The sequence below is a fragment of the Crocuta crocuta genome, unplaced genomic scaffold (assembly GCF_008692635.1).
Source record: "Crocuta crocuta isolate KB4526 unplaced genomic scaffold, BGI_CrCroc_1.0 scaffold143, whole genome shotgun sequence".
Lineage (NCBI taxonomy): Eukaryota > Metazoa > Chordata > Mammalia > Carnivora > Hyaenidae > Crocuta > Crocuta crocuta.
In genome coordinates this window covers 1,932,556-1,952,394 of record NW_027529175.1, presented here as the reverse complement: position 1 = coordinate 1,952,394, position 19,839 = coordinate 1,932,556, and the positions used below count along the sequence as shown (strand labels likewise).

Below are 19,839 nucleotides of genomic sequence, written 5' to 3'. Positions count from 1 at the left end.
GTAACAGACAGGAAGGTCAGGTTTACCTGGTAACATGCGTGAAAGATAAAGGAGGAAGAAGCAGAACTGGACAGAGAGAACCTTTAGCCAGCCCCCTTTAGGGGAGTCCCATGCAACACCAGTCCTTCAAGATGCTCTGTGAGAAGAGTTGGGGTATCATGTGTTTAAAATGTCAGGAAGCTGTCCCTGCACGTTCTCCATTCCTGGGAATCCTGGTGTTTATTAGCTCATTAAAGTCTCTGCAGAGTCATGAGGGAGAGACCTGCTTTCTTGAATGCAAATGGTGCTTGATGCGCGTGGGACCAGGTTTGTGCAGGGCTCTTCTGCACATGTCATTTGGTCCTCACTGCACCCTGGGGAATAAAGACTGTGTCCCTTTTGTAAGTCCAGGGAACCGAGGCTCAGAGGAGGCAAGTAAATAGCTCAGGATCCTAATGCTGATAAGTAGCCAAGCCACATGACACACTCTCAAGTCCGATACTCTTTCCGGCCGCCATGTGCTTTCTGAAGGGAAGGAATGCGGGGCCAGGGCCAGCGGAGTGATTTGCCCAGCGAGGACCTGGAGCTAGTTCATGAGGTGGCCTTGTTCTTTGTTTCCTTGGGAAGATCACGGTCAGGTTAATAGCCAAGGCATTGGCCGTTTCTTCTCTTCTGCCCAGGGCCTGTTGTTTCCCTGAGCATACGCTGGGACATTGTCCTGTATGAGAACTTAGCTCACCCCAGTGACCAGTGAAGGAGCAGGAGTGGAGGAGGTGTGGCCTGGGCCCAGAGGCCACACGAACTGTGCTTTGGCATCTGAGGGTCTGGGGTTAAGCCCCCGTACCACCACCTTATCTGTGTTATGTGGCCTTGCACCAAACTCCGCTCTGAGTCCAAGCTCCTTTGTGAAAGGTTTTTCTTCCCTGTGAGGTTGCCGAGGTGACAATGTACAGGCTTGTGTCATGAGAGAGCTTGGCCATCAAGAGTGCCTTGTGCATCTTGTCATCCCTTGCAGACCTAGTGCCTTGAGTCGCCCTGCTCAGCATCTCAGCTCTGTGCCTGTGCAGGAGGCAGCGGGGGGTGGGGCAGGGCCCGATTGCAGGGGTATTCCAGGCAGGGTGCTGACACAAGTTAAGACATTACCACCCTGTTGCAACATAGGCATAAGCTAGGTCTTGACAGATAAGAAGAGTGTGGGTCAGGGATCAGACATCTCAGGAGCGAGGTGGGATTGGAGCCCAGGTAACAGCCCAGCCTCATAACGAACGGCTCTGCGGTAACCACTGCTCACTTAGAGATTGTGGAGGTCAAAAGCTTCATTTCAAACAGGGGATCCCAGGGGTCAGAGACAGGGAGGGGTGAGCGGCAGGCCTGGAGTCAGCTAAGTTGGTTGGAACATAGTCCTTGTGCCCGGAATCCCTGTGCTAACCCTTGGCCCATCAGGCGTGGGTTCGGGAAGCTTCGGGGTGAGGTGCTAGTTGTTAGGGTTCTGGTGCTCAGGCTGTTGGCTGCCTGTCTCCACTCTGAGCACCTGTATTCAGGTGTGACTCACTGAGCCCACCCATGTAGACTGCCTCCCTGAGGCCCCACGTGTGTTAGTGATCAGTTTATTGGAGGCCTAAACCAGAATGCCTAGTACTTAAGGTTCGATTTAGCTCAGACATTTCAAGGAGTGGATTTTCAAGGGAAAGTTGCTTTGTCTGGGTTTCATCATTCCCAGGATTGGCCCAGGAAAGTCTGGACCTGCGAGAATTGATATTTTGGGTGGACACAGCAACCAGAGTTGAAGGGTAGGGCTGTGTGCTTGGAGCTTAAACTCTGCTGGCATGTGACGCCACGACCCAGTCATAGGGCCTCCCCCTTAGTGGCATTAACCTGATACTTTCTTTAAATCAGCTCATTTTGATGTCATTTAAAAGCAAACATGATCCCTTCTATAAATGGAAAGTGGTTTTCCTTACCATAAAGGAAACAAAAGAGTATTATTAAATTCTGGTTTGATGCATTGTCCCCTAAAGCACTGTCCCTTGAGGCATTGTCCCCTCTGGGCATGTGGCCTGCTCATCCTTCATTCAAAGGCAGATGAGCAAGGAGTGGAGAGGTGGGCAGGATCCACCAGCCCCAAATCAAGGCTGCCTTCTGGACGTGGTCAGAGGGTTGAAAAGAGCCTTGAGGGGCGCCGAGTCAGTAGAGCATGAGGCTCTTGGTCTCGGGGTCATGAGTTTGAGCCCCACATTGAGCATAGAGATTACTATAAAAATAAAATAAAAGCCTTGAAAACTTAGTAACCTCCTGGCTGCTGGACCCTATGTTGCTTACTTCCTGCCCCTGCCACCCCAATCCTGATGTGGTGCTTCAGCCCACAGCGTATGGGGAAACTGGTCTTGGAAACGAGCGCTGGGCCAGGAGTCTGGCGTATTGGCCCTGCTCCTGCCACTGCCCTGCCTGGGAGCCTGGGGCCAGTCCTTTCCTTCCCAGCCTGGTTTCTCTCCTAGAAAGCCAGAGGACTGGGTCGGTCAGGGATTTTCTGGCAGTTCTGCTGAGCCCCGTATGGCCTTTGGAGGCCTCCGGTCCCCCAGCTTTGGCCAGAGCTGAGCCAGCTTTTTGCTGAGGAAACTCAAATTAAAAATTAAGCATTATAACTCTCAGTAGGCCACAAGCAGGAGCTGCTGCCTGCAGGCTCCTCTGAGGGGCGCCCCTAACGCTTCTCTTCCTCCTCCTTCCAAAGCGATGCCACTGGAGCGACATGTTCACAGGGAGATTGCGGTCCGAGATCCCGCCGGCCCTGGTAAGTGCACAAGGCCGCTGCTCCCCTCCCTGGGGCACAGGGGCCCCTATGGCAGTTCCCAGGGCTTTTTTCACCTCATGGTGAAGATGCTGGAATGGAAGCCAGGGCAGCACAGCATCTGTCCTGTGACCTGATGGGCAGGTGAGAGTACAGGTGAGAATGGAGCCAGCGAGTGGGGCCTTGGATGCCAGGAGATTCAAGGCCCAGTTACGGGAAGTACAGCAGCGCCCAGGGATTCCAGGGCTCATTCTTGAGCTTCACCCCCGTGGGTCTCTCGCTTCCTCCACTCTTATCCCTTTTACCTTTGCACTTCCCTGTGTTGCTCCCTCATGCCCTTCTGTGCCCCCCCCAGTCCTGTCTCACCCCGGGGCCTCTCTTTCTCCATACCACTGTTCTTGTTTTGCTTCTTATCATGGGTGGCTTTCATCCACTCTGTTTTCTATTTCCCCATTCCTGGGGCTCAGCTTGGCTTGGGTCAGATTCCTAGCCTGGGGTTCGGTGGTCCAGGTGGGAGGGTCATCACTGAGCAGGACGTGGCTTGCCTGGGGTTCAAGGGAAGGAGCAGCACTGGTAGGCGCAGGGCTGCCTTCTCAGCCTTCCGTGCATCTAGTCAACTCAGGGGCTCCTGAGGTGCCCATGTACCAACCTCAGTTCTAAAGCACCTCACTCTAGGGGCCACCTAGCTGGCTTGGTGCAGCATGTGACTCTTGACCTCAGGATCGTGAGTTCAAGCCCTATGCCGGGTGTAGAGCTTACATTTAAATGAATGCATGGATGTATAAACAAATATATTAATAAATTTATGTAATAATAATAATGGAGCGCCTGGGTGACTCAGTTGATTAAGTGTCCAACTCTTGATTTTAGCTCAGGTCATGATCTCCTGGTTTGTGAGATCGAGCCCTGAATTGGGCTCTGTGCTGTCAGCTTGGGATCCTCTCTCTGCCCCTCCCTTGCTCTCAGTGTACGCAGTATGCTCTCTCTCTTTTTCTCACTCTTTGCCCACCTGTGTGTCTCTGCCCACCTGTGTGCCCACCAAGTGCACACACACTTTCTCGCAAAATAAATAATGCTGAAAACTTAATATTGAAATAAGCCAATGTTAAAAAAATAATAAAGCACCTTGGTCTGGTAAACAACTAAGGGTGATTCAGGGAGTGACAGGGTCCCTAATGGGGACTCCAGAGGGAGGGTGCCTCTGTTGGGGGATTGAAGAAGCCCATGGGGAGCTGGTTACATTAGTTACCAGCCTCAAAGGGTGAACAAGAACCAGGTGAGAGTAGAATTGAGACTATAGAATACATATATTCATTTGGAGGTTTGTAAGTAAAAGACTTGAAAGTTAGAAGCGCTTGGGGCACCTGGGTACCTCAGTTGGTTGAGTGTCCGACCTGACTTCGGCTCAGGTCATGATCTCATGGTTTGTGAGTTCGAGCCCCACATCAGTTTCTGTGCTGACAGCTCAGAGCCTGGAGCCTGGATTCTGGGTCTCCCTCTCTCTGCCCCTCCCTTGCTCTCTCTCTCTGTGTCTCAAAAATAAGTAAACATTAAAAATTTTTTTTTAGGGGTACCTGGGTGGCTTAGTTGGTTAAGCGTCCGACTTTCGCTTAGGTCATGATCTCACGGTTCGTGGGTTCGGGCCCCGCGTCAGGCTCTGTGCTGAGAGCCAGCTCAGAGCCTGGAGCCTGTTTTGGAGTCTGTATCTCCCTCTCTCTCTGACCCCCCCCTGCTCACGCTCTCTCTCTCTCTCTCTTAGAAATAAATAAAAATATTTAAAAAAAAATTTTTTTTTTAATGAAGAGGGAGGGAAGAAAACATGTTTGTTAGATACGAACTTTTGGGCCCTGTGTGCGTTGTTTTATCTGAATTTTAATATTTTTAGGTTTCTCAATTTTTTAATTTATTTTGAGAGAGAGAGAGAGAGTGTGTGTGTGTGTGTGTGTGTGTGTGTGTACAGACACACAGGTGGGCAGAGAGCAAGAGGGAGAGGAAGAGAATCCCAAGCAGGCTCTGTGCTGTTAACTCAGAGCCAGATGCGGGGCTCAAACTCATGAACTGTGATATCATGACCTGAGCTGAAATCAAGAGTCAGACACTTAAGCAGCTGAGTTTCCAGGCATCCCGAGTTTCCAGGCGTCCCAAATTTCTGTCTTTAAAGGAGGTATTCTTATCTCCCTATTACCAACAGTGAGCGAATCTTAGAAAGGCAGATAAAAGAATTCGGGGTCCGGGAAAGGCGTGAGTTGCAGGGATGGTGGAGCAGACACAGAGGGTTTCCCCAGCTCTGGCTGTGGGAGGGCTGGGGGTTGTCGAGGCCAGATGACAGGGGCTCAGCCTTCTCCCGCGGTTGGGGCAGCCAGAGAATAGCCCTCCGTTGCCGAGTCAGTGGTGGGGAGGACAGTGGAAACGGCCTCAGCTATCCTGTCGGTGGCCTGGGCAGGGACAGTGTCTCTCCCCTCCCCCACTCCTTCCACTGGGAACCATGTGCATAATGCGTGCCTCGCCCCGGGTCTGCCCCCGGTTTCTGGTAGAGCTCCCTCCTCGCCTGTCTCCTGGGGAACTGTAGGAATCCCCAGCCCGGGAGGTTCCCAGGAGAGCTCGGCGTCTCCTTGCACATTGGTCCTGGGCTGTGGCTTGGAGAGAGAAACCCGTCAGCCCAGTGCCTGCCAGAAACCCAGGGGACATCGGTGGTGCCTGCCTCCTCTAAACACCCAGCTTCGGCAGGTCTTCCTCCCTCTGTGGGACCCGGAACTGACTGGGGGCTCCCGTCTCCTCTGTCCCGTCTCCCACCACACTGGCCAGCTGGCTTCCTCCTCTGCTGCCCGGATCACTGCCTCGTGCTCCTGGGCGGGCAGTCCGCCTCCAGCGTCCCCCTGCACGTCAGTGTGCCCTCCTCAGGTTTGGAGGATGTGTCCTCTCTGTCCCTCACCCACCTCAAAGCCCTTTGCCCCCAGGCTCTTAGGGTCATAGTCCTTGGCCTGATGTTCGGCGCTCTTGCCTGATTTGACTCTTCTTTCCTTCCAGCCTTAGCCTCTTCCGGAGTCCACTGCTTGTCACTAGACACACAGTGTGCTGCCTCACGTTTGTTTTCGTTATGTTCTTTTGTTTGCTCATGTTCATGCTTTTGCTGTTGGTTGAAATCTCCTTATGTGTGGTTGACTGATTCTCATCCAGCCTGAGCTCATATGCCACCTCCTATAGGAAGCCTTCCCTGACCACCCCCATGTATACCAAGGCCCATGCCCCACCTCAGTTGGGAGCCCTGTTCAGGGTTTCTGGTCCTAGACATAAAATAGGGACAGCTCTGTACTGAAATGGTCTGTGTCTCTGCCTGGGGGCCCCCTGAGGGCAAGGGGTCTTGGCACAGAAGCAGCACCTGGTGGGTTTCTATGAATCTGAGACGAGCCCTCTCTGTGCCCAGACCTCACTAGGGGAGGGACTCATCACAGCTGGGGCGCAGCTGGTGGAGCTGGACCTGAGCGACAACGCGTTTGGGCCCGACGGCGTTCGAGGCTTCGAGGCCCTGCTCAAGAGTTCTGCCTGCTTCACCCTTCACGAGCTCAAACTCAACAACTGTGGCATGGGCATCGGCGGTGGCAAGGTGGGTGTGGCGGGCTCCCGCACCTCCCTGTTGTCCCTCACCCTCCTTCCCTTCCTGCCCCGTCTCCTGCTGCGTTTGCATCCATTGGAAATGCGTGCCCTTGGCCACCACCTGGGAAGGCTGGGCTGTGGTTTTTCTCTTCAGAGGAGAAAGGCCTCAACGGCAGCAGCCTGTGGCCAGTGGGGAGAGGAGGTGGAGGCCTGGAGGGTGGGGTTGCCAAGCAACCGTTCCCCAGTTCTCAGTGTTGTCTTGGCAACACAGAGGCAGTGTCGCATACAGGCCCGACCTGCTGGCTCTGCAGAGCGCAGGGCTTGGGCATCCAGACTTGCTGTGCCCCCAGAGCAGCTGGCAGAGCCACGTGAGGCCGGGTGTGTGCCCGTGGGGGAGGGAGCTCAGAAAGAGGGACTGCTTGGGCCTGGGCACAGCTCACCTTCTGCCTCGACGGGGCCTCCCCTGTCCTCCCAATCAGGCAGGCTGGTCAGCACAGAAAGGCACCTCTTCTCTCCCCAGAACCTGTACCGAGGGAGCCCAGCCTCTTTCTCTTCCGGTCATTCTGGCTCCTTTAGGCCCAGATACCAGAAAGGCCAATTCCCTTTGCTCACATTCTGAACAAAAGAAAAGGACTGGGGCCCAGGGGCGAACAGCGACTGGGGACGTCTTCTCTGAAGATGTGTTAAACGCATTACCCTAGTTCTCCCACCCAGGCTGAAAGGGGGGTTGATGCTGCTCCCAGTTTTCCAGTTAACTGGACTTGGGTCAGGTCCCCAGATGGCGTCGCTAGGGTGGGACTAACGTGGGATTTGAACCTGCTTCTGTGCGTGTGTCGGAGCAGCAAGAGGAGCCTGTGTTGTGCTCGCAGTGTCCCAGGCTGAGGCTTCTGCGTGGCCTCCCCTGCAGGGGTGCCCGTTGCCTCTCCCCTGCCCTGGGAGGAAGATCCGGGGCGTGCTCCCAGCCGTCTCCGCCTGCCACCCCCCAAGTCTAGTTGGGCAGTAAGCCGTGCGTGTGCGAAGACATTAAAATGCTGGCATCAGCACAGAAAACAGGTCCAGCCCAACCCAGAGTGGGGTGTGCTGGGGGAGTGGCCACCTGTCTGTAAACGGCCTCAGCTTCCCATCAGCTGCCTCGGGCGCAGCCGTCCCGGGGGCCTGGGCTTCCAGAACTGGCCATCAGGCGTTGCCCTTACTCAAGTACGTGGGATGGCATAGGGCAGTTTGAACCCCAGGAGATTCCTGGCCGCCCTGCTCTGCTCTCGAATGTGATTCGTACTTGTCTTTACCTCTTTCACCACTCATTCGGTGAGACCTTTTTGTCGCATCTTGTGGGTGCTGGCCTTGCTGATCCGCCCTTCCTGGGTCTCCCAAGTCCTTCAAGATCTGTTCCCTCCAACTGGAATGCATTCAGTGTGGTCCATGGGCTGCACACCGTGTCGTGTGCCACGCACATGGAGATTGGAGGGGCCCAGAGGATTCACGTGAGAATGAGACATAGCCCTGTGCTTGGAGCTCTCCAGACCCAGAGTCCCCAAGCTGGACTCTTATAGGAGTGATGACCTCACCATGGTGGCCCCAGAGGGAATTGGGGGGAATGGGGTGTGCTGGTACAGTTGGCCACCGCCTCTGCAAAGGTTCCCGAGGAGGCTGCTTGGTGGCAGAGGTCCACAGCCTCCTCACTGAGCATGTGCACGATCCACCCCAGCAGGAGTCAGGCTGGTGATGGCCCCCAGGGACAGAGCAGTACGGGCAGGCTGGCCTGGCTGCCAGTTGTGGCTCCGACACATATTTGCTGTGGGACCTTGGCCAGTTCACTTACCTGTCTGAGCCTCGGCCTCCTTGTTTATGGATAAAAGCATGTTTATAGACGAAAGCCAATGCCGCTGGTCTCCCAGGCTCACTTTGAGGTTGAAATGAGGTGCGAAAGGACCCTCACTGAGCCCGCAGCTGACCTTCAGGTGCTCTGGAAACATTGTTTCTCTCCTGCTGCACTTCCTGTGAACCTTTGTTTCATTTGCCGGGATGTCTCTGATTCCCAGCAACCAGCCAGTAGTTTTTAACTCTTGGTTCTAAGCGAAAGTCGGACGCTTAACCGACTAAGCCACCCAGGCGCCCCTAACTCTTGGTTCTTTTGGCATCACCCGTGTAGAAGCCACTTCCTGGCACCATAGCAGCAGCAGCAGGACAAACTGGATGTCTGGTTTTTCCTCCGAGCAGCCGAGACCCTGCCGTGTGAGGCTGGCCTGGGCACAAGCGTGTGCCAGCCGAGTGTGGTGGGGCCATGGTCCTGGCCAGCTCCCCTTAGGCACTGGGGAACATACAAGGGATGCCAGAAGATTTGGGTTCTGGGCCAGACTCTCCCACTTGCTTGGTGACTACAGGAATGTTTCTGTTCCTCTTGGAGCCTTAGTTTCTTTAGCCAGAAAGTGGGAATCACGATGGTCCTCCGCTGACAGAGGGCATCTGGCAGTAAAATGAGCTGACTGGAGTGCCCTCCCAGGACCTGTCTTTAAATTGACCTGTCCGTGTTGGTGTCTCCCTTCCCTCCGGGTCTTTATCTCCCGTCTCTAACATGAGGCACAGGGTGGTGGGACGCACACAGGAAGTGGCGTATGAGAGAGTCCTCTGTCGTTAGCTGTGGGGTGCTGGCACGCATGCAGTATGACCTTGGTGCTTGTGAGCAGTTCTTTGTCCCTGTGTCCACCACCGGTAGGTGGCGTGGGATATTGAAGACCAGAGCCCCCTGCCTTAGTTCTGGGCCCTTTGTCTTTCCCCCGCAGATCCTGGCAGCGGCTCTGACTGAGTGTCACCGGAAGTCCAGTGCCCAGGGCAAGCCTCTGGGCCTGAAGGTCTTCGTGGCTGGCAGAAACCGTCTTGAGAACGATGGAGCCACCGCCTTGGCAGAAGCTTTTGGGGTGAGTGGTTTCTGCACTTCTGGCCCTGCCACGCCCTGAGGCAGGCGAGGCTTTTGCAGTCCTGGTATGCGTTCCCTACTTTGGAATTGAGCTGTGAGGCCTATGGCAAGCTGCTTCCCCTCTCTGAGCTGCTGGCTCATCCTGCAGTGGGCAGAATTCGTGTCACGTGTCTGGTCTACCACTGCAGGGGAATTGGTAGCGGCTCCCAGGAATCCTGTTCAAGAAGACTGAGTTGCTCTGATCAGTGAGTGAGGTCTGCCAGGCTCAGGTACAGGAGTCAGAGGTGCCAGAGCAGGGAGCCGGACGACAGCCTGGCAAGGCGTTGGCCTGGGCTCCCTGAAGGTCAGTGTCTCTGGCCTCTAGTGGGTGGGGCACAGAGATAGAGTGAGTCCTCAGACTTACCGTGGACACGGAGGTAGGGGGCAGTGTCCCAGGTGCCCTTTCCCCCCACTCCTCTCCTTCCAGTCTCCTCTCCCCTCACAGCTGTGCTGGTGCCCTGCCTCGACACTGCTGAGACCTTGACTGTGAGCTCTGGGAGAGGGCCATCCCCCGCCCCATGAGGCTAGGGATGTTGGAGTCTTTTCTCTTAATGTAAATGTTTTCTGTGGCCAGCAGTATCCTAGCAGTGATAACTGTGCTCAGGCCACAGCAACGTTCCCCATAGCCTTCTTACCTAAGGCCGTCTACCTGGTGGAGCTCACCTGCCTCAGGCGGAGACTGAGCATAGTGGGGACAAGTGCCCTCCTGGGCCCCAGGCTACAGGGACGCTCCTGCGGCCTCTGGAGCTGGAGGAGCCTAGTTACCGTCCTTGTAAACATCGTGACATTAGGGGTTACGCCTTCTCTGCGCTCCTTCCCTCAGCTTGCTGTCCCCAGTGCACTGGGAATGGAACGCTGTGGTTGTGCTAGGCATCCATCAGATGTCCTCCTGTGCTCTTGGACTTGGGGTCTGTGGATAGAACCCAGGAAGTCTTTGGACGTGGGTGGGGGAAGAGTGCATGATTATTAACACTAACGTAATTAAAATGTAGTGGTTTTTTATTTATTTATTTTTTTAAACAGTTAACTTTTTTTTTTAACGTTTTTATTTCTGAGAGAGACAGAGAGACAGCATGAACAGGAGAAGGTCAGAGAGAGAGGGAGACACAGAATCTTAAACAGGCTCCAAGCTAGCTGTCAGCACAGAGCCCGACACGGGGCTCGAACCCACGAACTGTGAGATCATGGCTTGAGCCAAAGTCAGGCGCTTAACTGACTGAGCCACCCGGGTGCCCCTGTAGTGGTTTTTTAAATTAATTTATTTGGAAAGACCAAGAGTGCAAGTGGAGAAGGGCAGAGACAGACAGAGAGAGAAAGAATCCCAAGCAGGTGCTGCACAGAGCCCAATACAGGGCTTGATCTTACGAACTGAGAGCATGACCTAAGTCACCCAGGTGCCCCTAAGATGTAGTGTTCTCTTCAGTTATAAAAGTAGACAGTAAACCTCAACTGCCTTAAAATTGCCTGTAATTGGGCACCTGGGTGGCTCAGCTGGTGAAGTGTCTGACTTTAGCTCAGGTCATGATCTTGCAGTTTGTGGATTTGAGCCCTGCATCGGGCTCCTTGCCATCAGCATGGAGCCTGCTTTAGAGCCTTTGTCCCCCTCTCTCTCTGCCCCTCCCCCGCTTGCACTTCCTTTCTCTCTCAAAAAATAAATTAAAAAAATAAAAAAAAACCGCCCAAGGTTGCATTAACGGTAGAAATCACAAATATTTTCACATCTGATAGTTGTACCAACACACAGAAACATTTCTCACGCATTAGTGTTACAATAACTGCAGACTTGCCTCTGGGTGCTGCTTTTTGGTGCCTCTGTGACAAGGAACATCAACACACATACTACAGCACACCTTTGCTGTATTTTCTAAGTATTTTGAGGATTGTCTTCCAATTGAGTTGATTTCCTTTGTAGTTCTATGTAATTTATCTTAAAATTGTTAAGTATGCTAAGGAGGGAGCCAGGGGCTTTGCCAGACTGCCTGGAGGGTCTGTGGCACAGAAAATAGTGAGACGCCCTGACTGGTAGTGTTCCTCAGTTGGCCTGCCTGTATCTACTTGTGAACCCTCTGCGCTGTTCCGGGCGCCCTGGAACAAAGAAAGGTCCCTGGGTGGAGAGTTCTCGCAGGCCTGGCTTCAGTCCTTGGTGGCAGCGGAGACCGAGACATGGGCTCCTTGAGACCTTGGAAACTGGTGGAATGTAGACAGGAAGGTGTCGTTGATGGTCCAGATGACGAACACTGTGATAGTGGAAGGACAGAGTACTGGGGACACAGGCAGAGCACTGGACTGTGCCTGGGGTGGGGGTGGGGGGATCCTGGAAGCCCTCCTGGGGGAGGAGGTATCCAAAATGAGAGGTGTATAGAAAGACTGCATAGGAGTCAGTCTATCATGAAAATGCCAACAAAGGACACAGAATGTTCTAAGCAGAGAGAAGGAAGTGTCAAAAGGTTTGGATGAAGGGCTGGGTGGTTGGAGAAGACCCCGCCCCCTAGAAAAGGAGGTAGATGTGGAGCACCAGTCATACTGTGTGAATGGCACAGGAGTGCCCCAAGAAATATAGGCCCAGTGGAGCTGCGGTATGCAAGGGTGGACTGTGGCAGACTCCTTGCCAACACCTGGGGTCCTCCCAGTGTGGAGGACACCGGACACAGAAACCTGTGTTCTGCGCTGTGACCCTGCACAAGTTTCTTAGCCTTTCTGATCCCTAGTCTTTGCCTGGAGGAGTTCCTAGTCTCAGGTTGGTCTCCCTCATGAGGCTGTGGAGAGGATCAGATGAAGCCCTGCCCAGCATTCTGCTTTGAGGTGGCCCCAAATATCCATGGCCAAGCCCGTGCCCAAGCGGGTGGCAGCCCCTCCCCATGTCTAGTGTGTAATGGCACTTTCCTGCCTATTAGATGTCCCTGCTGGAGCTCAGGAGCCCACCATTCTGTTCTGTCTCTCCTGCCCCTCACAGATCATCGGGACTCTGGAGGAGGTCCACATGCCACAGAATGGGATCAATCACCCAGGTGTCACTGCTCTGGCCCAGGCTTTCGCCATCAACCCCTTGCTGCGGGTCATCAACCTGAATGACAACACCTTCACTGAGAAGGGCGCTGTGGCTATGGCCAAGGTGAGGCGGGAGCAGTAGGGTCAGAGAGCAGTAAGCAGGGTCTGGCTGCTGCCTTGTTTTGTTTTGTTTAGATTAGATTGATTTATTTATTATTTTCTTTAAAAAAAAATTTTTTTTTTAATGTTTTATTTATTTCTAGGAGAGAGAGAGAGACAGCGTGAGCAGGGGAGGGTCAGAGAGAGAGGGAGTCACAGACTGAAACAGGCTCCAGGCTCTGAGCTGGCAGTCAGCACAGAGCCCGATGCGGGGCTCGAACCCACCAACCGTGAGATTATGAGCTAAGCGAAAGTCCGACGCTTAACCGACTAAGCCACCCAGGCGCCCCTTATTTACTTATTTTGAGAGAGAGCAAGAGGGAGGGAGCAGGGGAGGAGCAGAGAAAGAGAGGGAGAGAAAGAATCTCCAGCAGGCTCTGCACAGAACCCAGTGTGGGGCTTGAGCCCATCAATCACAAGATCATGACCTGAGCTGAAACCAAGAGTTAGAAGTTTAACCAGCTGAGCCACCCACGTGCATCTTGCCTGCTGCCTTTTTAATGCGTGTATTAGCAGCTCTGCCCACCCACCAGATGTGTACCTCGTGGGTACATTCCAGAACATTGCAGAACACGGCGTATGTCACAAGCTTGCCCGCACCCTCTTTGGGCAGCTCTGAGTGTCCATACTTCCTTCCTCCTGAGCTGCCTCTGTAAACCCAACTGTTGGTGCTGGATTTGTTCTCAGAGGTTGCGTGGAAGGCTGCTCCAGCCTGACTGCTTTTCTCATTGATTCTTTCGTCAGCTGTTTATCCAGCCCTGTCCAGTGCAGGCCATGCAGACTTGAGTTAGACTCTGCCCTCAAGGAGTCCCTAGTTCACAGAGAGAGGGGAGTCGCCTGTGACAGCTCAGGGCCATGACTATGGGGGCTCACTGGGCCCTAAGACTCCACGGAAGCCTAGTCCTGCTGCTCTGGGGTGTTGGCAGAAACGTCTGCAAGTGTAGGGGAACGTGCAGGAAGTTCAAATCAGACTTAGGGCAGGCTTTCTGGAAGAAGTCACATTTTGGCCAAGTTGTATAAGACAAATGGACTTTGGACAAAGAGGGGTGTTTCAGGCAAAGGGATCAGCAGCATGGGAGAGGCCCAGAGATGGGAGGGGGGCTTTGTTCTATTGGTGCTGGTTTGAAACAACCAAGGTTCGGGATGTATCTGAGGGTCAGTGGACAGGAGAGGGGGGCAAGGAACTCACGGCCTTGCTGATTCTGAGACTCTCCCATGAGCCATAGGCTCCCATAGGCAGCCATGTAGCATTTTAAGCTGGGGTGCAACTTGGTCAGATTTGTGCTTCAGGAAGGTTCTGGGTATAACAAAGAAGTGGAGTGGAGGGAGGTTAGCCAGAGGCCCGGGGGTGGGTGGGAGTGACAAGAGCTGGTGAGGTTCTGAGAAGGCCTGACCAAGTGGAGGCCGACACAGGGTGTGCCACTGGCCTCAGAGGGCTGCTGGGAGACCTGCACCCTCATCCTGGCCTTTGCTTCCTCCTCGCAGACGCTGAAGACCTTGCGGCAGGTGGAGGCGATCAACTTTGGGGACTGCCTGGTGCGCTCCAAGGGCGCTGTGGCCATCGCAGATGCAGTCCGTGGGGGCCTGCCCAAGCTGAAGGTGCCGGCGCCACCCGTGTCTTCCCCCTCGGGTCTGGGCGTCCTCTGAACTCGGGGCTGTGGGTGGCAGGGGTATGGTCTTTAAGGCCAAGTGGGCCTGGGTTCATGGCTCAGCCCTGCCACTTCTCTCTCATTTTGTGCAATTCCCTTCACCTGTGTGATGTGAGCCCCAGTTTCTTCATTTTGGAAATGGGAGGAGAGAGTGGTGGAGGCCATCGCGGCATAGAGGAAGAGAGCACATCGAGCACCTGGCTAGCTAGCTGCCATTGTTGTTGTCGGTGCCCGGCTGGAGCACAGAGCCTTACCCTCCCTTGGGGAAAACAGGCTTCAGAGGAGGACCGGGTCTCCTGGCCCATGATTCTGCTGGCCTCTACTCCTTCCTCTTATTTTCAGGAGCTGAACTTGTCGTTCTGTGAAATCAAGAGAGATGCAGCTCTGGCTGTCGCGGAGGCCGTGGCAGACAAGGCCGAGCTGGAGAAGCTGGACCTCAATGGTAATGGGAGTGGTGGCCTTGGCCCAGGCCTGCCGGGTGGGCCCTGCTGCCTGTCCTGACGCTCTGTTCCTCCTCTCCGCGAGCAGGCAACGCGCTGGGAGAAGAAGGCTGCGAGCAGCTCCAGGAGGTGCTAGATGGCTTCAACATGGCCAAGGTGCTGGCCTCCCTCAGGTAGGGAGCTGTGGGCTGAGGTTCTACTTTTATTCACTGAGGAACCGTTGTTTGAGCCCCTGTGTGGGCCAGATGCTGTACGAGGCATTAGGGTCACAAGGGTAAGACCATGAAGGTTTTTGGGACTCGTGGGACTTCTACTGGCAGAACGGGTGGCCAAGAATAATCAGATTAGTGTGCGTTCAGAGACAATAAGGGTCTGAGAGTGGTCACCCTTTGGAGTGGATGAGGTGGCGAGGCTCCTGAAGGGATGACCTTTGATCTGAGCTGACAGATATGGTAGAGTAGCAGTGGGGTCAGGGTGGTGATGGGGGTGAGCTCAGGATTGTTCTTAGAATCAGACTTGGAGATGGAGTCCAAAAAGGAAGAGGCTGATGCCAGAGAGCAGGGAGTTCAGGGTTTGCGGAGCCCACGTGGAGCGGGAGCAGAGGTCGGGGCCGGGGAGGTGGGGCTGCCCCCTCCAGCTGGGTGGGAGTCGGTTTGCGCCATCAGCACTGCTCCCTCTGCCCTTCTGGCCCCCAGGTCAGCTTCATTCGCCTGTCAGACCCTCACTTCTGTCCCCTCAGTTCTACGTATGTGCTGCTGCTAGAACTGGGGGCTCAGATGGCCTTGAGAGGCTCACAGTCCCAGAAGCCCCCATCCCCTCGCCCCCCATAGCCACGGGGCAGTGTGCAGTGAGATACAGCGTCTCAGCCTGGGCAGTGTTCCTGCCAAGCCCTGGGCCTCAGCTATGACGGACCGTTCTCTTCCTTTTCTCTGTCTCCCCAGTGGAGGACTAGGGGCCCGCTTGGGACAGGGTCGAGATGTGGCTCTTCCGTGTTCACAACAGGGGCTTCCCTGGGTGATGAGAGATGGATGATTGGCTCCCTGGTGACCCACGTGCCCCCACCCTAGGCGCAGCTGCGCCCCCATCCTCCGCAAGCCCCTTCCCGCCTGACTGGGGTCTGTGGGTTGTGGAGCCAGGACTCGGAGCCAACATGGGCCGCTGGGCAGGGAGGGTCTGCTTTAGCCAGCTCCCCTCTGCAGTGATGATGAGGGGGAGGATGACGAGGAGGAGGAGGAGGAAGAGGACGGAGAAGAGGAGGAGGAAGAAGAAGAGGAGGAGGAAGAGGAGGAGGAAGAGGAGGAGGAGGAGGAGGAAGAGCCGCAGCAAGGGCAAGGAGAGGAGTCATCCACACCATCAAGGAAGATTCTGGACCCAAACAGTGGAGTGAGTTTCTTGTCGTTTGGCAGGATCAGAGCCCTGGTTCTCAAATGTGAAGTCCTGGGACATCTTCTCAGGGGTGGTAGGTGTGGAATCTACTTAAGTACATTGGGTGCAAACTATTTTTGAATGCGCACCCCTGTAAGTAAAAAAAGAAAGTCATCCCAGTGTAGCTGTATTCATCCACATTTATATTTATCCCAGTACAGACGCGTCTGTTCACTTACGCATCGTGACGTGATTATAGCATATATGACGCGGCTGTACTGTTTAGTGTGAAACATATATAAATACCTCTGAAAGAATCGGGTAAAAAATAGGCGTAAATAGAAATTCTTTTCCTACCCGTCTTGGTGACCCGCAGGGACAGCCCCCCCCATTCTGGAGACTGGCCCAGCTTGAACACTTGGTGTCCCTTTGCCTCGCCGAGAGGTTGGTGTGTCCTTTCCCTCATGGGCTCCCAAGTAAAAACTCTGGAGAACCACAGGTTGGACAAGGACCCCACACTCATGTTGAATTTCACTTTTTTTCTAGTTTATGGAAGCATTTCAACAAGTGGCTAGGCACTTTTCAGTTTTCAGTTGTTCTCTGGGCACCTGGCTAGCAGTGCTTATCCGGGCTAGACTGCAGCGCCTGGCGGGGCCCACTTTAGCCCCCGCGCGCCTCTCCCGTCACTTCTGGGGCATCGTGTGTCTTGGCAAGGAGGCACTCGGCCTAAGGAGGTGGCTTGCCCCCGTCCTGGAGGCTCCCGCGCTAGGAGCCAGGGCCAGCGCCTGTGGGCCCCTCACCCTCTGGGGGCTGCACGTGAGTGGGAGGAAGAATCCGAGACTCTGAGCCTTGACCGCCTAGCGCGAGGGTTGCGTGTTCTGGGCGAGGAGTCTGGGTTCGGACCTCCGCAGAGCCACCTGTGCTGCCTGTCCCCCAGGAGCCGGCGCCCGTGCTGTCCTCCCCGCCTCCCGCAGACGTCTCTACTTTCCTGGCTTTCCCCTCCCCAGAGAAGCTGCTGCGCCTCGGGCCCAAGAGTTCCGTGCTGATAGCCCAGCAGGTAGGTGACCATGCTTCCACCTCCGAGCCGAGCGTGCCGTGGAGACAGGGAGAAGCAGAGCACGGGATTGGGAGGGGACGCTGTCAGTGGGAATGGGGACTGCCAGGTGTGCCTGTTTAAAGTTTTATGTACGTAAGTGATTTTTATAATGCATGTGGGGCTCGAACCCACAACCCCGAGTTCGAGTTGCATACCCTTCCAACTGAGCCAGCTAGCCACCCCCCCTTGTTTTTAAAATACACATGAGTGTGACCAGTGTATCTGTCAACCTCCGGAGGTTGCGGGTGACCCTGTCTCTGGAAACACACTCGGGCTGTAGGAGGGGCAGGGCTGCTGCACCTAGTGACCCCTGGGCAGTTTTCGCAGCACTCTCATGTGCACACACCTGGGCTTCCCTCCTGTGTCCTCAGACAGCTGTCCTGCCCAGGGCTCCTGTGGAGGTCATGTGAGTAGTGTGCCCTTCCTCCGGTCTTGCTCGTTTGTCGGTTAGTTAGCTTATTCATTTGTCTGTTCGTTTATTCATTCACTGATTGCATCCTGAGGTGACCATCCAGCGCCTCCTGTCTGCCCGACACCGTTCCAAGTCCTTAGATCTGGTTTAATTATTTAGCCCTCTGGCCATCCCACAACATAGACCTGTTACCCTGGGCTACACATGAGAGAGCAGAGTGTGAGAGGGTTAAATGATGAATCCAGCGAAAATAAAATGTTTCCACTCTCAGAGCTAGCTTGGCATTTTAGCTGATTTCCTTTTTTTTTTAATGTTTATTTTTGAGAGAGAGAGTGTGAGAGACAGAGGGTCAGAGAGCGAGGGAGACACAGAATCTAAAGTAGGCTCCAGGCTCTGAGCTGTCAGCACAGAGCCCCGAAACAGGGCTTGAACTCACAAACTGCAAGACCATGACCTGAGCCAAAGTCGGACACTTAACCGACTGAGCCACCCAAGCGCCCCTTGATTTCCTTTTATGTTTTCTCTGTGCTCTTTTTTTTTTTTTTCCTTTCCCTGACAAATGAGATTAAAGGCCCACTTTTTCCTGTAATCCCATTCGCCATCTCCTGTGTCAGGAGCCATGCTCACTGCCCCAGAGCCCACTCGGGCACTGTTTCTGGACATTCACATTGTTTCCACTTGTCTCCACCCCGGTGAAGTTAGGTGAAGTTAAGCTTCCTTGCATGTGAATGATGTCTAGCCTATACTCTGGATTATTTTGTTCAGGTTAATTTACAAAAAGGGGAGCGCTGGGTCACGGGAATAAGCCTTTGTAACGCTGATGCATCCTCTGTATACTTTGCATCCCTGCCATGGGCCAGCCTGTTCCTGGCTTGAAGGGGACAGTGTGGGGGCGAGGCCGTGTCTCACCAAGGCCTCTTCCAGCCTGCAGCAGAGTGCAGGCACATCTTCCCTGGGGCTCTGGCCCCTGGTGACCAGCCATTGTCTCTTGTGTCCTCAGACTGACACATCCGACCCGGAAAAGGTGGTCTCTGCCTTCCTGAAGGTGTCGTCTGTGTTTAAGGACGAAGCCACAGTGAGGACAGCAGTGCAAGATGCAGTAGGTAATGTGGGCTGGGCGGGGCATGGATGGCCCTGCCTCCTTGCTGCATCAGGGCTCAGATGACATTTACGGTGGCTGGAACCCTTTGTTCCAGTGCTCAAGTATGTACTGCTCTCTGCCTCCTCCTACCTGTTCTGTTGGATTCTTGCCATGGAGTAGGCTGGCTGCTCTCTCCGTTTTCTGCAGGTGGGGCAACTGAGGCCTTTCCAAAGCCGTACAGTTACATACAGTTAGAACTCAGCCAGGCATCTGCTGTAGGAAGACCAGATAGCCCCGGCCCCTAGGCCTTATGGAAGCAGTCCTCTCAGAGGAGAGGCCATGAGACCTTGGCTTTTGTCCTCAACTGAGCCTCTGCACACAGTCGCCTCCACCCGGAAACCTGGAGGATGCCTGCTCTCCCTGTTTCCTTCACGAGGCTTCCCAACACCTCTGGTTCTGTCATGACCCTCCCTCGCTGCCGCCTTCCCTGTTACCTCCATTATAGCACCCGTCCCCTTCCGCTTGACCACGCAAGTCTGAGCCCCACAGTGTGGTCAGGCTTGGTCAGGCAGACAGGGAAGGAAGGGCCCAGCACGTGAAAAGGGGTAGAGAGGAGTAGAGAAACGTGTGGTGCTTTCTCCTGGATTGGCGCCCTGTGGGTGGCACTGAGGAAGAGGGTCAGTGGGGAGCAAGGCTGGGTACGCTGCTGAGGCCCAGGGGGAGTCACTAAGTCTGCTCCCTGAGGCCCCAGCCCTGTGGGTGTTGACGGGGATTCTGTTTCCCAGAACAGCCTCGCATGGAAGTGTGTGCCGCACAGTGCCTGTAGATCCTCAGCCACTCCTTCCCCTCCCTTCTGTGCTCATTCCCTCTCACCTCTACAGAATGGCTGGGATCTCCCCCAGGGTGATCTGCCTCACTTAAACTTCCCCCCTCCCTGCCCCACCCTGGTTGTGCAAGGTCCCCAAGTCCTTTTGCAGTGTGTGAGGTCAGCATGAGAAGGACAAGGTTGAGCCCTTCCCCTGGCTGTCCCCTTGGCCTGGGACCGCGGTTTGCTACCCTGTGTTCACCTGATTAGTGCAGAAGACAGGACCCAGCCTACGTGTGCCGGAGCTGTGTGACCTTGGCTGGTGACCAGCCTATTTGCTGCTGCAAACTCCGTGCCCCATTGCTGCTTCTGTCTTGCAGATGCCTTGATGAAGAAGGCCTTCAGCTCATCCTCCTTCAACTCCAATGCCTTCCTCACCAGGCTCCTCATCCACATGGGTCTGCTCAAGGTGCAGCTGCAGGGGAGGGAGGGGGCTGTTCTGGCCACGCCTGCCCCCCCACCCACCCAGTCCC

The 19,839-nt window shown here is 54.7% G+C and overlaps 1 protein-coding gene across 2 annotated transcripts in view; it reads left to right on the top strand.

Annotated features, from left to right (window-relative positions):
• The window catches only part of RANGAP1 (Ran GTPase activating protein 1), a 32,112-nt gene that overhangs the window by 8,722 nt on the left and 3,551 nt on the right, over positions 1-19,839 (top strand). For both annotated transcript variants that reach the window (XM_077757941.1, XM_077757940.1), the window contains exons 4-14: positions 2,708-2,767; positions 6,189-6,368; positions 9,139-9,273; positions 12,265-12,423; positions 13,944-14,057; positions 14,450-14,549; positions 14,636-14,720; positions 15,747-15,930; positions 16,850-16,969; positions 18,421-18,523; positions 19,687-19,775. In XM_077757941.1, coding sequence (XP_077614067.1) covers positions 2,708-2,767; positions 6,189-6,368; positions 9,139-9,273; positions 12,265-12,423; positions 13,944-14,057; positions 14,450-14,549; positions 14,636-14,720; positions 15,747-15,930; positions 16,850-16,969; positions 18,421-18,523; positions 19,687-19,775 — 1,329 coding nt within the window. The remainder of the gene's footprint in view (positions 1-2,707; positions 2,768-6,188; positions 6,369-9,138; positions 9,274-12,264; positions 12,424-13,943; positions 14,058-14,449; positions 14,550-14,635; positions 14,721-15,746; positions 15,931-16,849; positions 16,970-18,420; positions 18,524-19,686; positions 19,776-19,839) is intronic.